Source organism: Hordeum vulgare, chromosome 3H, assembly GCF_904849725.1.
Source record: "Hordeum vulgare subsp. vulgare chromosome 3H, MorexV3_pseudomolecules_assembly, whole genome shotgun sequence".
Classification (NCBI taxonomy): domain Eukaryota; kingdom Viridiplantae; phylum Streptophyta; class Magnoliopsida; order Poales; family Poaceae; genus Hordeum; species Hordeum vulgare.
In genome coordinates this window covers 10,408,688-10,424,291 of record NC_058520.1, presented here as the reverse complement: position 1 = coordinate 10,424,291, position 15,604 = coordinate 10,408,688, and the positions used below count along the sequence as shown (strand labels likewise).

Sequence of the window (15,604 nt, the reverse complement as noted above, 5' to 3'; positions counted from 1 at the left end):
ACTTATAAGTCTCGAGTCCCTACCTGTTTGTTTACAGGGACTTACAAGTCCATGTTACACCTAATAATACACTTGTTCACGATCAGCCAACGCGTACGGCACACAGGATAAGCACCGCTGCAACGAGGCTCAGGAGAGGGCATGTCCGGCGATTAGAGGCACCACTTCAACGAACCGAGGCAGAACGAACCGAGACGGGGCGGCGACGCGACGACGAACCGAGGCAGAACGAACCGAGGCGGGGCGGCGACGGGGCGGCGACCGGAGCGAGAGGCGGGGCGGCGACGGGGCGAGAGGTGGGGCGGTGACGGGGCGAGAGGCGGGGCGGCGGCGGCGATTGGACCGAGAGGCGGGGCGGCGTGCGGGGAACGAGCCTGGAGCGACGCGGGGTAGGTCCGGCCCGGGATAAGTCCCAATAAGCTCCTCCCTAAGAGTCTTATTTGATAAGTCCCAAATCACCACAATAAGTCCCAATAAGTCCCTTGTGTTTGATTTAGGTGGGACTTATAGGGACTTTTTAAGTCTCTAAACCAATAAGTCCCTGAAAACAAACACCCTCTTAATGGTGTTTTATCGTACGTACTTGATGAAAATGGAGGCAATGATGGCAATGGTGAAAAAGTCGCAGAGTTAGTACATTTATCATGCATTCTGTTTTCCCAACAGTTGATAATAGGTTCTGGAGGAGCATGGCAGATGGAGTTTACCTCATCGCATATCAATTTAGTTTGATCACAGGAGACGAGTTTAAGAGATCACTTCTCCGTGACTGGAGCGCCACGTCATTCCATCTTGCCCCCAGAATGTAGCCTTAGTAATTTTCCTTTTAAGGAAGGTGTGGCTGCTCCCGGGTGTAGGTGTACCCACATGAACAGTACACTTGAAAAACATTCAAAATAAGATCAAAAACATCTGAATTTTTTTGACACCAAACTGGATGAAAAGTTTTAGCTTTCTGCAAAATTTCGTGATCAAATAACATTTCAAGAGCCCTGAGCAAAATGAACAAAATCATTGCTGAAAATAAAATTTCAAGAACTTTGTACCGACGAGCGACACGATGTTTCGGTGGCGTAGGCAGTTGATGACATGAACCTCTCCGAGGAAATCATCGTAGCAGCGGTCCTCATTGCGTGTGAACTTCTTCACTGCCACGTCGATGTCGACGCGGGTTTTGGTCGTTCCAGGCACCAGAGAGCCCAGTGTTCCCCTATACACGGCGCCAAAGCCTCCTTTGCCTAGCTTCCTTTCCTGATCGAAGTTGTTGGTGGCCTTCTTGATGGTGGCGTACTTGAATTCCCTGGGTGTACCGGGAAGCCGTCGGAGAGCCTCGGACAGCTTCAGCTCCATCTTGAGGGCCTTATACCTCGAATGGAAGTAGAATGCCGCGGCGGCGATCATGGCGGCTGTTACAGCCACCGTACCAAGGACTGCGGGGAGTATCACCTTCCATTGCCCGCCGTGACGGTCGTCACCGGGGAGCATGTCAAGCGTCAAGTTCCAGCTATGGATAATGTGTAGCTCGTAGGTGTCCTGTCCCGTCGACGCCGAGAAACCAATGTAGGCTCTCTGTGGGAGATGGCTGCTGATGTTGAGCGGGGCGTCAAGGACGGGGGGCTCTGGTTGCTCCTGGCCCTATGGAGCGCAACTTCAACATCCGCGCAGTGGGAGGAGCGGAAAGGTGAGCGCGGTGACGCCAGCAAGAAGATGAGCAACTTCGACATCCGCAAGGTGTGCTGCTACAACTGCCAAGACTATGGGCATTTCTCGAGAGACTCCACCAAGCCAAGGAAGAAGCAGGCCCATCTTGTCGCCCTGGACGACGACGACGAGCCGGCGCTGCTGTAAAGCTCGTCATGGAGGTGATTGAATAAACAAGAACAAGGTTAAGGAGATGATTGACGCAGCTAAGTGGAGTAGTAATCGGATCTAAGCCGATGTGTGTGGCTGGACCGTTGTGAGAGTGCATGCATGCAAGTAGTAGATGCGTGTGTGCATGGTGGTAAGTGATGGGTTAGGGGCTGCGTTTTAGCCGTGAGTGTCCGGCTATTTAAGCCGTGTAATTGCATCTTGTGAATTCAGGGTGGAGGAGAAACAATGTAGCCATGATGGGCATCGAGGAGGTGACGCTGGGCAAAGCTAGTCTTGTCCTTGTGTTTGCGTGCGTGTGTGTATTCCCTTGTGTGTGTGTGTCTTCATAGTGTTCTTGAGAGATACATCAGCAAAGAGAGAGCTGTGAGAGACACCAACGTAGAAGAAGAGTGGCGCTGCGACGTGGCGGCGCCAACAATTGGTATTGGAGCCTTGTCGATCCAAGGCGGTGGTGGTGATGCGGTAGACTCCATGTGAGAGGGACGTCGACGACGCAAGGTGGACGCTGTTGGCGGCGCGATGCTGCTAGCGGTCGGCGCGTGTCTCCATCGATCATCGTCGAGCTGCGTCACGAGCGATGGGGAAAGGTATGCTGTCCGGTATGTTGCGTCACTGACGACAAAGAGGTAGCCATATTGCGGAGGCCATTGCCATGAGGCAACACAGTGGGCGGCAGAACGGTCGGCTTCCATGGATTCTCCCTTTCGTACCTCAATGCGCTTGGCACCTACGTCAAGGTGGACGCCTTGTAGGGCAATAAGCCACGGCAAGCGGCAACGCGGAGCGCGTGTGTCCGCGCGGTAGACGCGTCGGGCTCGGCCCGGGACAGGTTTGGTCGCGTGTGTGTGTCCACGCGTTCGAGTGCGTGGGCCGTTGCGTGTAGGCGAGATACGTGGAGAAGTGACCGCGTTGGGGCGCTGGACTCGGCCTGCGGCGACTGCATGCGTGCGCGTCGGGTGCGCGGGACTGGGAGCGCGGGACGCGGGGATACCTGTGGCGTGGTGTACAGCCAAACTGGCTAGTTAGTTAGCTTGGTCAGCGATCCGTTGTAAGCCGCGGTGTGCGTGTCCTGGAAGCGCCCGTTAGGGTTTCTTCGCTTTAGGCTCACGGACGAATCGTTCGGTGTCATTCCGCCGCCACCTTCCTGCCAAGGGCTCGTATACGAGATGTCCTACTTGGCCGAGCTGCGCGGGGAGCTGAGCGTGGCGCATCCTGGGACTAGGTGCGAGTCGATTGAGATTTGGACGTGCAACGATGTGGACACCAACCCACCACAGTGGACTCGGCGTTACATGTTCAACAACTATTGTCCACATCCGGCTAAATGGCTCGACATCGCCATGCACAATGTATGCAAAGATATATTTATCCTACAAGTTCTCAAGAATATAGTTGGAGTAGATCGCTTGTTATATCACCCATATGACTCGGTGATCCCTTACATTCCATCCCTAGTTCCAATCTAGTTGAAAAGCCAGTTGGCTGGATATTTGTTTACTGGCAGGGAGATATCTTCAGTATGCATGTCCAAATCAGATCCCGGTTGTAACGTACAGAGAAAATAAAAGGTATTCCTATTTTTCGCTCATGTAAGGATTAGTGCAATACATAGAACTGCCAACAGAGCGGGTAGATTCCACCTTCGATCTGCATGTCCGGCTTTGGCATTTTGCTGGCTTACCAAGTTCAATCAATCATCAACCTGTACATACAGAAATAAGGATTTTTTTTCACTGTTTTAACCTTTTTTCTAAACATGAACACAAAATGAACCAGATTTGAAACCATTTCACGATCTGACCCTTTTAGAAACGCCACAAGCCGTGGCGTTGCTGCCCCACTATGCAACGCCTGCCTACCGTGGCGTTGCCGCCCTACAGTGACACGCCTGTTTACCGTGGCGTTTTTTCTTTTTTTGCAACGTCAGTCTAAAGTGCTCGTTGCAGACCCACTGTGAAACGCCAACAGTGATGGCGTTGCTGCCCAACAGTGACACGCCTGTCTACCGTGACGTTTTTTCTTTCTTACAACGCCAGTCTAATGTGGCGTTGCAGGCCCATTGTGAAACGCCAACAGTGCTGGCGTTGCAGACCCAATATGGAACGCAGCGACGACATCCAGCCAGCCCACGGCATGCTGCCAGCAACATGTGTACTGCTGAAACGCCATGGACCATGGCGTTTCACGCGTTGCCTGCAACGTCACGTTAGACTGGCGTTTGTGTGGGTCTGCAACGCCACATTAGACTAGCGTTTGAGTGGGTCTGCAACGCCACATTAGACTGGCGTTTTTATGTGCGTCTGCAACGCCACGGGCTCTGGCGTTTCAGAAAAGTCAGATCGTAAAATGGTTTCAATCAGAGTTCATTCCGTGCAATACTTTCATCCCATGGGTCAAAATCGTGAAAAAATCCCAGAAATAATATAACATCTATCATAGTACTAGTAAGGGCACCAGTTCAAGCAACCAAGCTCCTACGGCTCACGCATTAAACTGTAAACTACCAAAAATGAAACTTTGCCAACGATCGCGTTGTCTTCGCGCTTTAGTCATCGCCCTTGGCACAGCTTATGCTCTACCTCACTTCTAGGAGATGGATTTGGCTATCTAAACTCCTGAGTTGCAGCATTGCATGGTTTATAGGTTTACAACTTTGGATCAAGAGCATCCCAATTTTGGATCAGTAAGTCTAAAGCCACTATATTAACAACGCATGTCGCTACTCCTATCCCCTTGACAAAGGGATGCCGAATACCTATATTGTTTTTACATATAACAGAAACAACAAAAGAGAACATAACAAGCAAAATCTTGCCCACTTCGCTCTCACCTTGGGCCAAGTGCATCCCCTATCTACAACATCCATCCACTTTCACTCTCCTCCTCACCGTCACCGTCATAGTCGTTACCGGCCTCATCACTGATATCGTCTTCATCCTTTGTGTTGTCATCGATACCCATGGTGACACCAAGAACGACACTTATCGTGGCAAAAATTTGTGTTTTGACCCTTTTACGGTACTTGAGGCAGATATGTCCATGATTGGGATTTTTTTTTGAGATTTAACCCTTTTTTCTACCACTGAGGTCCCTGGCGGTAGGGTTAGATAGCTACCACCGAGCCCTCCAACGGTAGACGACTTATCCACGTCAGCAGCTAGTGACAGCTGTCGTCACCTCCATTCGTCCGCTACCACCACCCGACGTGGCGGTAGCCTGTCTAACCCTACCGTCAGGGACCCTGGCGGGAGGGTCATGGCAGTTATAAAGGCCAAGGCGCCGGTTCGCCCTCCCCCTTTCTTCTCCACCCTGCTGCAAGAATAGAGGAACTCCCTCTTTCTCCCTCTCTCATCTCCTCCACACAACCCTCGGATCTCTTCAAATTCTCGTCGGTTTTTACGGATTGAGATGGCTCCAAAAAGAGAAAAGTAAGCTCCTCTAATCCCTCCAATTATTTTTTTAGTCAAATAGCTTCCGATTTGACGCATTATTAGCTTAAAATCAACCCTAATTTTGAACTAGATTTTTTATCCTAGATTTATTTTAGGTTGATTCCAGATGTTCTATTGGGTTGAATATTAACTCTGGTCACTAGTTGGAATGGTAGTGTGAAGAAGAACCCTAGTTCATGATTATTTTTATTTTGAAAAAATGATGATACGATGCATGTTGGAGGAATTAACTCCTATGTTTGTTTTGATATGATGCATGTTGATATGATATGATGCATGATGTATAGTGGTTGTTGTTGGAGGAATTATGCTGATCCAAACGATACCCGTGGGAGTAGGCAACGACCAAAAAATTGGTAGGGCGAGCCGCGGCTACAATCCGAACAGCCCCTAAAAATAGAGGATGTGTTGTAGTACTAGTTGTTTGGTCACACCATGGAAAACACACGCAATATTTATCCTTAAATGAAATATAAGATTTGTGTTCTCGCAAAATAAGAATAATTGTGAAGTTGGACTGTGTAAGATATTTTTAAATAGCTTACATTGATTCAAAGTTTCACCAAATACGTGGTGAAACTATGATCGATGACATACCCATCCACAGCGTTCAATGACCATATCCAACGGTTCAAAGTGTCAAATCATTATGGGAGGTTGTAGGTAGCTATGTTTTATTGTTCCTTAATAATATATCATCTCAAAACAGTCGAGCTGTGAAATATTTGTAACCGAATTTTGGAAAGTATGACTCGCGGTGTATTAAAATACTTATACTGCTCAAGTAAACATATAACATGGCATTTGTTTTGAAACCTAATTCAAAATTTTGATGATATGTCATAATGATCAAATTTTGTTTAGCTTGCCTCATTTCATGCACACAAGAATACGGAGTAAAAAGGAGAATGTAGCAGCTGAGTTGCATGGCCTTACTAATTCCAGAGGAAACTCAAGCTATAGTATGTATTATACAAATTGTTTGATAAAAACACAATATTTTTTATCATGAAATAACATACTAAATTTGTGACTGGACTCAAGTAAAGATATAACATTGCACATATTTTAAAAGCTAATTTCAAAATTCCGTTGACATTTCCTAATGGCGAAATTTTGTTAGGGCCTCTTTGTCTTGCCTCATTTCATGCACACATGAATACAGAGTAAAAAGGAGAATGCAGGATTCGAGTTCCATGGACTTGTTAAATTTAGTTGAAACTCGAGCTAGAGTATGTGATATACAAATTGTTTGATAAAAACATAATATTTTTTATCCTAAAGATATCATATTAAATTTGTGAATTAGCTCAACAAGATTTTTTTAAGTAGGGTGATCGTACTCCCTCCGTTTCTTTTTAGTCTGCATATAAGATTTGGTCAAAGTCAAGTGATACAAAGTTTGACCAAATATATATCAAAAGATATCAACATGTATAATACTAAACCTATATGTTATGAAAATTAATATTATTATGCATCTACTAATATTGATTTCATATTATAAATGTTGATATTTTGTTCTATAAATTTAGTCAAAGTTTATGAAGTTTTAACTTTGATCAAATCTTATATACGTCAAATCTTATATGCGGACTGAAAAAACGGAGGGAGTACGTATCAAACAAGCTGCAACAAAATCTCTACAAAATCGTGTAGCAGCAGAAAGAAAGCTCTCTTTTTTGGACAAGCAGGAAGACATTTAAAGTAGCAATAGATAAGACAAGACCTGTTGGATATTTATAACGTCCAGCAGCTAGCAGTGAACCACCAACACTAAAGTAGCAATCCCATCTTCTGCCATCCATCCGCCGCCCTCCATAGCCTGCTTCTTGGGCACCGGGATGGCGGAGCACGGGAACAAGTCGGGGGAGCAGGACAAGAAGCGGCCGCGGCTCACCGACAAGGCAGAGGGCAGCGGTGCCAAGAAGTCCAGCGTCGTGGCGATGAGCACGGTGTCACCGGCGGACCTCGCGGTGCCGAGTCCGGTGGCCCAGAGGAGGGCGGCACTGTCGTCGCCCAGCCCCGTTGCAAAGGCGAAGTCGGTCACCACGGTGGGGGTGACCAGTCCTTTGGTCGCCATGCCACCCGCGCCGAGTCCGGTGGCCACGAAGACAATGACACCCGGTCCAGCACCCATTGCAAAGCCGGCTGCCGTGGTGAAGCCCGACGAAGAAGGCGTCGAACAAGGTGGTGAGGCACCGCAATGGTGGCCGCGGCGTGGGAAGAGGAGCCAGCCACCTTGAACCTGCCCAAGAAATTGTTTCACTGCGCCGCCTGTCGTGCCCCCCTCAAACCTCCAGTGTTCAAGGTACTCCTCTCCTCCTACATTCGAATCAGCTCCTCAAATCACCGTGAGAAATAAAGGATTGCAGTGCGACAAGGAGCATTTCGTGTGCTGCGCCTGCGGCGGCGACGGAGCCACCAAGCACTGCGGTCCATGCGGGCATGACGTCTCCTACACCCACTCAGCCTTCATGGACGGCGTGGTCGGCGCCTACAAGGTGCCGTGCACGTACAAGCACCACGGCTGCGCGAGCTCCATCGTGTACCACGCGGCGGCGGAGCACAATGACAAGTGCGCGCACGCGCCCTGCTACTGCTTCGAGTGCACGCCACCGTTCGAGGGCTCGCCGGCGCAACTCCTGCGACACCTCACTGCGCCGTCCGGCAAACACTCCTGGCCCATGGACAAGATCAAGTACGAGTCGAGCTATCCGTTCGCCGTGCAGGCGCCGTCGGGGGAGTACCGCTGCTTGCTGGTCGGGGAGGACGGCTGTGTGTTCCTCCTGGCCGTGGGCGCTAGCAGAGGCCCGACCGGCCGCCGCCCCGTGAATGTGGTGTGCGTCAGGGCCAACACCGACGCCGACACGAGGCCGGTGTACACGGGCGTGCTCTGGGTGGATGGTCCTCCAGCACCAACGGGCCAACTCATGTGCACCTTCCGGCACCAAGCGACCATGGCGAGCTGCTCCGTCCCGGGCGAGGTGGACATGGAACAGGGCTGGCTCCATGCGCATGTCAACCCGAGCATGCTGCACGGAGAGTCCGGCGAGGTTCATTTGCGCCTCCGTATCACCAAGTTTCCGTGAATGAACTCCAGTTATTTATCACTCCTCACTCGCCATATATGCTGGGAGTTTGATCTCTGCATCATTTTGCTCTGTTTTGGCTCTAGATGAACTCCAGTTATTATGAACTACTAATGTAAGGAGAAACCCCAGTATGAACTACAGTTAATGTTGGGAGTGTGTTTGCCCCTTGTTCAGCATTTGTGTTCAACGATGGAGTGGTTTTGACATTTGTGTCTGCTTGTGTTGTGTTGGCCTCTGAAGTCTAGCTGAGCTAATCAGTCTTCCAAATAATTCCTAAGAAGGCCTGTTACTTTTATGTGAAGTCAAGTGATGCATAGCATACCTGATCAAACGGCACAGGCCGGCCCGGCCCGGCCCGCCAGAATCGTGCACGGCACGGCATGCCGGGGTACGATTAGTAAACATGCCGTGCCGGTCCACGTGCCCGGGTATCAGGCCACACACCCTGTAATCGTGCCGGCCCGCGGCATGCTCGGCACGTTAAAAAAACTCAAAAAAAATTAAAAAAATTCCAAAAAAAATCAAAAAATATATACTTCGACATAGTATTATATGGAATAAATCTAGAGTTTTATTAACGCATGCCTCATTAAAATCTTCCATCCCAAAGAAGTAAAAGAGTACAAGCCATTCTATAGAAAAGTAGAAATATAAAAAGTAGAAAAGATAGTGAAAGCAAAAAAAATACAAATACTACATTACATGTCATGTTTTGGATATCTAGAAATCCTTCAACCTTGCCCTGCACCTGCAGCCGGAGCTATAGCCGCCGCGTCGGCCGCGTCCGCTGCCTCCTTCACGTGTGCCGTTACGTGCCTCGGCAGGTGGCCAGTTCCCGCATTTTGTTTCACGAGCAACTTCTTACCGCATTGTTGGCACTTTGCAAAAACCTTGGGGAGACCATCCCCATTTCTAACTATTTCTTCATCGTAGAAATTTCAAATTGCGTGCCGACGCCTCACAATAACATCAAGCCAGTTTTGATTTGCATCAGCCACGTTTGTGTGTGTACAATGAGATGGAGTTAGAAATAAGAAACTTGGCATCCCTTTGTATAGCCAAAAAATACGGTTTGTTCGTTTTTTATCGATTAAGACCGGTCAAATTAACGGACCCATTCGGCAGATAGGAAAGATGTACAGAGAGTTTTTGGTATTTTACAAGCTTAATTTGCTATTATAAGGGTACGGACTAGATTTTAGGATCAAAAGATCCTCCAGTACATCACGAACGCATGCGTGATCATGCATAATATGATTATTGAGAATGAGCGTGAGCAAGATTTAGAGTATTTTCAATATGAATTGTTGAGACATCCCGTGCGAATGCGAAGGAGGGATGCGAGGGTAGCCCGATTTATTGCCTCCTATCATGAGATTCGACGTGCTAAAATGCATAATGATCATCAAAAGAATCTAATCGAGGAGTGATGGGCATGACATAGCCGTCAAAATTAATTTGATGTTGAATTGTTAAACTATTTGTTGTATTAAAAAATACAATATTTATTTAAGTTGTAATAACAATTGGACTATTTATATTACTAATTAATTTTTCTTTGTTTGATATTTTTGGTTTTATTGTGGTAAAAATATTGTTTGTGATAGACATGAACGCTGTAAATTTAACGCGTTTGCTGACGCTATTTCGCCGCATCCTTTTTCCCATCGTCTATTGAAGCAGACGCCATGCGGCGCGTTAAAAATAATAATTTTGAGGGTGTAGAAGAATTTTAGCGCGCCTGTGTTGTGTTGAAGTTGGTCTCAATGCGACGGAGCGACGGGTGATCACCCAAGTGTAGCACGCGACGTGGGGGAACTGCACGATTGATGAGCATCAGAAACGTTGAATATATTTGCATATTTTGAGGCAGAGTTGATGATATGCTAGGCAGACTGTGTAGCACCGTGGAATAGTTCATTTGCGCGGCACGTCGTGGTCCAGGGCAAGCACTGCTGAGCATGCTTTGTAGAGTTGGAGAGTGAATTGCTTGTATATTCCACACTCATACAATTACAGCTGATGTATATATGTAAGGCGAAACCCCTTAGGGTTAGGCACGCAGGCCAGGTTCGGTTAGAGATCCATAAATCTAGCAGTCAAGGGTAGACTAAGTATTACATGACTAACACCCCCCTCAGCTGGAACGCCGTTTGGCAGGACGATCAAGCTGGATCGGAAATCACGAAAAACCGATGATGGAAGACCCTTGGTGAACACATCTACGAACTGAGAACTAGATGGGACGTGTAGAACGCGTGCCTCACCGAGAGCAACCCGGTCGCGGACGAAGTGCAGGTCAATTTCGATATGCTTGGTTCGTTGATGCTGCACCGGATTGCAGGACATGTACGAGGCGCTGATGTTGTCGCAATAGATGATGGTGGCGCGTCGAGGAGGACGACGAAGTTCATGGAGAAGTTGTCGTAGCCAGCACGATTCGGCGACGCAATTAGCGATGCCGCGGTATTCTGCCTCGACGCTGGAGCGAGACACGGTGGGTTGACGTTTGGATGACCAGGAGATCAGGCTGTCGCCAAGAAAGACGCAGAAACCGGAGGTTGATTTCCGTGTGTCGGGGCACCCAGCCCAGTCTGCGTCAGTATATGCAAGGAGATCGAGCGACGAGGACTTGAAGAGCTGGAGGCCGTAGTGAGTTGTGCCGCGCAAGTAACACAGAACCCGTTTCACCAGCTGCATATGGGAGTCTCGTGGCTGATGCATGACCATGCAGATTTGTTGGACGGCGTAGGAGATGTCGGGCTGAGTGAGGGTTAGGTATTGGAGGGCGCCGGCGATGCTGCGGTATGTGGTGGGGTTTGGAAGTGGATGGCCGTCGTCAGCGGAAAGTTTTGCAGTGGCGTCTATCGGTGTGGGCAGAGTGTTGCAATTGAGCATGTCAGAGCGATCCAGAATTTCAAGTGTGTATTGTTGTTGGCTCAAGAACAGGCCGGAGGCATTGGGTGTAACATTGATGCTAGATGAACTGTGCTTTAATGGAGAAGACGAGTAGTCGAGGTTACCAGGGTTGCCGATGACGTGGTTGGAGGCGCCGCTCTCCAGGTACCAGTCCGAGGTGTTGCCGTTGTTGGGAGGGCCTTGGTTGCTGTACGCGGCATGGAGCATCGCGAGGTGATCCCACGAGGGCTGCGGATAGGACGACGTGGTGGAGTAGGGCGCAACCTGCATGGGGTAGGCCTGGGCATGGGATCCCGGGCGAGGGCCGAGGACGCCTACGGCATTGGGTGGGATCCAGCCGGGGCATGGCGGAGGAGGGCCATGCCATAGGGAGCGAAGAATCCCATGAACGGGTTGTACACCTGGGTGTTGGAGGAGTTGTGGCGGCAGCCCGAGTCGCCGCGTCCACGGCCGCGATCGCCGGTGTCACCAGAGCGGGAGTTGAAGCCGCGACCAGCGGGTGGGCCGTTGGGGCGGTCTTGGGGGCGATCCACCCGATCACCCAAGCGAGGGGTGCCGGAGGTGGAGGAGCCGGAGGGCGGGCCGCCGCTGTGGACAGCGAGAATGGTTGCACTGGCCTCCGATGTCCGCTGGGCGAGGTTTTCCTCGGCGATTTTGAGGCGGGAGAAGACGGCCTCAAACGGTGGTAGAGGGACCGTGTCACCCAGAACGACGCGGATGGTGTCGAGGCGCTGGTCGATGCCGTGAAGAAACTGGGTGGTGAGATCCACCTCGGAGACGGCGTGGTCGATGTCGGCAAGACCGGCGGTGAGCAACTTCATGCGGCGGGCGTACTCGTCGACGGAGAGGTCGCCTTGCTTTAGGTTCCGATACTGACGATTCAACATCATGTAACGAGCCGCGCGATTAGCGAGAAAGTAGTCGCGGATTCGGATCCAGAGATCATAGGTGGTGGTGGCGCCAATCACGTGATCGACGATCTGATCGGCGAGGGTGGCGTACATGGCAAGAGAGACATGGGCGTCGAGTTCAAGGTATTGAGGATCGGCGTTGGGTGGTGGTGGATAATCGATGAGATAGGAGACGTCGTAGAGGACCAGGATCATGAGGAAGAAGGACTTCCATTTGTGGTAGTTGTGCTCAGCGGGGTTGAGAAGGAATTTGATGTGGCCCGTGAGATTGTCGTTGAAGATGGGGTGCCGGGCGGCGGGAGTCGACGGTTGTGGCGGGGGTGGAGCGGAAGAGAATACGGGGGCAAACTGGGTTGTGGGCGTTGAGCTGCTGAAGACAAGAGACGGGGTTGCGGCCGCGCTGGAGGTGGCCGAGGCGGTGTCCGGCGAGAGCAGGGAGGCCGACGGAGAGGAGGAGGAGTGCGCCGCGCTGGAGGCGGCGGAGGAGGTGTCGTCGACCATGGCGAGAACCAGGACGTCTGATACCAAGTTGAAGAGTGAATTGCTTGTATATTCTACACTCATACAATTACAGTTGATGTACATATATATGGCTACCCCTTACGGTTAGGCACGCATGTCATGTTCGGTTAGAGATCCATAAATCTAACACTCAAGGGTAGACTAAGTATTACACTACTAACATGTAGTACAACTGTGCTACGCGTGACGTGTCTGCGCCCCTCCTCCTCCTGCTGCTGCAAAGCACTATTCTCTTTTATGCCGGCCAGACGTCAAAGTCCGGTCGTGTCTGGCAGTCTGTAGGCAACGAGTGTTCTCGCTCACCGGCGCTTGATGAAGTCAAGCCTGCCCGGCCTTGCATGGCATGGTTCCTTCCCAAGACGAGGAGGCAGCAGCTGCTGCAGCTGGACAGAGCGAGCAGACACCGTAAATCCCCCGCCATCATCACTAGAAATAGCTACAGTAAGAGTACCATGCATCCACATCATTGCTCTACTGCTTGCAACACGCAGCAGAATACCAAAGCATCAAGCAAGCTTGGTTAAGCGCCGTCTGTCACACGTCCACTGCAGCAAAACTGTAATGACATATTGCCAAGAACATAAAATAGTACTGCAAAGTAGATTAGCATGGAGAATTGGGTGCCTGTGTTGTTCATGACGCATTTGTTAGGTTGATCCCTTTCGCGTGGGCCCAATGGCCCACCGGGCTTTTGATCCATGCGTCTTGATCGGGGACGCCCAATCCATGATGATTGGTGGGACTCCGTGATCCGTGCTATATTAACAGAGGTGGGGTTGGGGCTCGAGACACGAGGTTCGCCGCCGTCATTTTTCCCATCTATACGCCCAACCAATTCAGGGTTAGCGCGGTGCTCACGGAGATCATTACGGTCGCCACATTTATCCATCGCTGTCGTCGTCACCACCCCACCGATGGACCTTGGTGAGAGCTTCTTAAGTGCGGGGCAAGGTAAAACCCATCCTATCTACTGCCGCAATCCTAGTCTATCCGATCCACAGGGTCTATCAACATTTCCTCCAAAGCTGGCTGCATTTCTGCTCTTGTTATTCTAGTAATTAGCACTTATTTTTTCTGAAATAAAGGGGTTTCGCCGCCCAACTTTATTAAGCCAAGGGAGAAATCAACCAAATAGACACTTCACAGCTCTCGGCCGTAGCTATCACAGTTTATGTAGCTCGAACAGTTTTATCACACACCATAGCTCTAGATGAGCAGGTGCAACGAAAGTAAAACATCAACGACATCTTTAAAGGCTAGATGTATTGAAAACGTCATTACAGATAAGCAGGCCAGACTATTCTAAGCAGTTCTTCTTTTCTTCTTTTTGCGGGTGCTATTCTAAGCAGTTCCATGCGGTGTCGATGGAGCAACCTTAAACACCGGAGCACAAATTTTTGCCGTTGATAGATCAGCGAGCCCGCCAAATCCAGGATGCATTGCAAGCTTCGCCATTTTTTACCCTAGAGACAAAATCATTACGAAGGAGCTATAAATCCCATAACGTAGCAGAAATTACCAGGTTCATTTCTTCTTCTGCCTCCAAAAATAACAGAGGCAAGTAAAAGAACTGGAATAGGAATGCCAATAATGCTAGCAAAAATATCTTCTAAGTTTTCACATAAAATATACAATCAAAAAAGGGATGTTGAACGGACTCACGTTTAACACAAAATACACATGTAGGACCAGTCACATATGGTGACGTTTGGCTTGGTTGTCCCTAGACAAACTCTTGTTATGCAAGATGAGTCAAACTCTTGGTGAATACATATTTTAAATTATGTCTATATACATATGTATGTAGTTTATAGTAAAATCTTTAAAAATCAATATATTTAAGAACGGAAAGGATATCATTTATTTTGTAGGGTTATGAATAGTTTCATATGAGATAGAAAATATATTTTGTAGGATTATGAATCTCTCCCGTAGATCCTGGGTCCTGCAGTACTTCTGACTACTTTTTTTAGAACACTATGATTTCTGACTATTGTAGCTTGTAAAACAAAATTCAGTTCAGTATAGGTCTATGCATGGTAATAAACAGATGAAATATAATACTATTCAAGGCAACTCCAACGCACGACATCAAACAAACATCCGTCCATTTTAGGTTGGAAGGGGACATGGATGTCCGTGTCGGCATCAACCGCAACAAACGTCCGTCATCCTCGTGGTGACACAACCCGACCGCAACTTGTCCATGGTGAATAAAAAAAAAGCAACAAAATGCATGTAAAAACTAAGTAAGATACTTTAGAATAGCTAAAAACTTCAAAAACATATTTTAAAGTCTGCCATCCTGATGGTCCAACCACAGTACTTAGTTTGGTTAGGATAAAAAAATGAGGTCAACCGCGCCCCGTAGAAGTCCTCGTCGCCGTCGTCGTAGCCGCCGTCTTCAGGCGTTACCATCCTCGTCGTCGCTCGGCAGGTCGATGTAGGGTGGGGCGTCCAGAGGTGCGGCGGCAGCCCCCAGATTGGGCCAGGCGCGTACTATGCAGGCGGTGGAGGAGGCGGGGGTGGCGGTGCTGGGGTTGGTAACCACGGCGCCCATGCACGCTCCTCCGCATGCTCCTCCTTCACCTCCTGCTTGACATCAATCTTAGGGACTTAGACGTCCTCGAAGGCCGAGAGCACAAGAATCTGCCACAGGCCAACCCGCTCATCCTCCTGCTGGCGCATGTACTCTCTCTCGGAGTCCTTCATGACAACCTGTAGGAGCCGCTCCTCTTCCCCGGCTGTCATGACGGGAGGTTGCGGGGTGGCGACGATGGGGAGGGAGACGGCGTCCGCATCAGGCCACATATCTACATGCCGCAGTGCACTC

General features: G+C 49.4%; 1 protein-coding gene across 1 annotated transcript; it reads left to right on the top strand.

The window, feature by feature from the left end:
* Positions 1–7,570: 7,570 nt before the first annotated feature.
* Positions 7,571–8,625, top strand: LOC123439222 (the record flags this gene model as incomplete). The annotated part of the gene is made up of 1 exon (XM_045115962.1): positions 7,571–8,625. A coding segment is annotated over one exon (846 nt), but the record flags the coding sequence as incomplete, so codon positions are not given.
* Between the last annotated feature and the right edge of the window lie 6,979 nt (positions 8,626–15,604).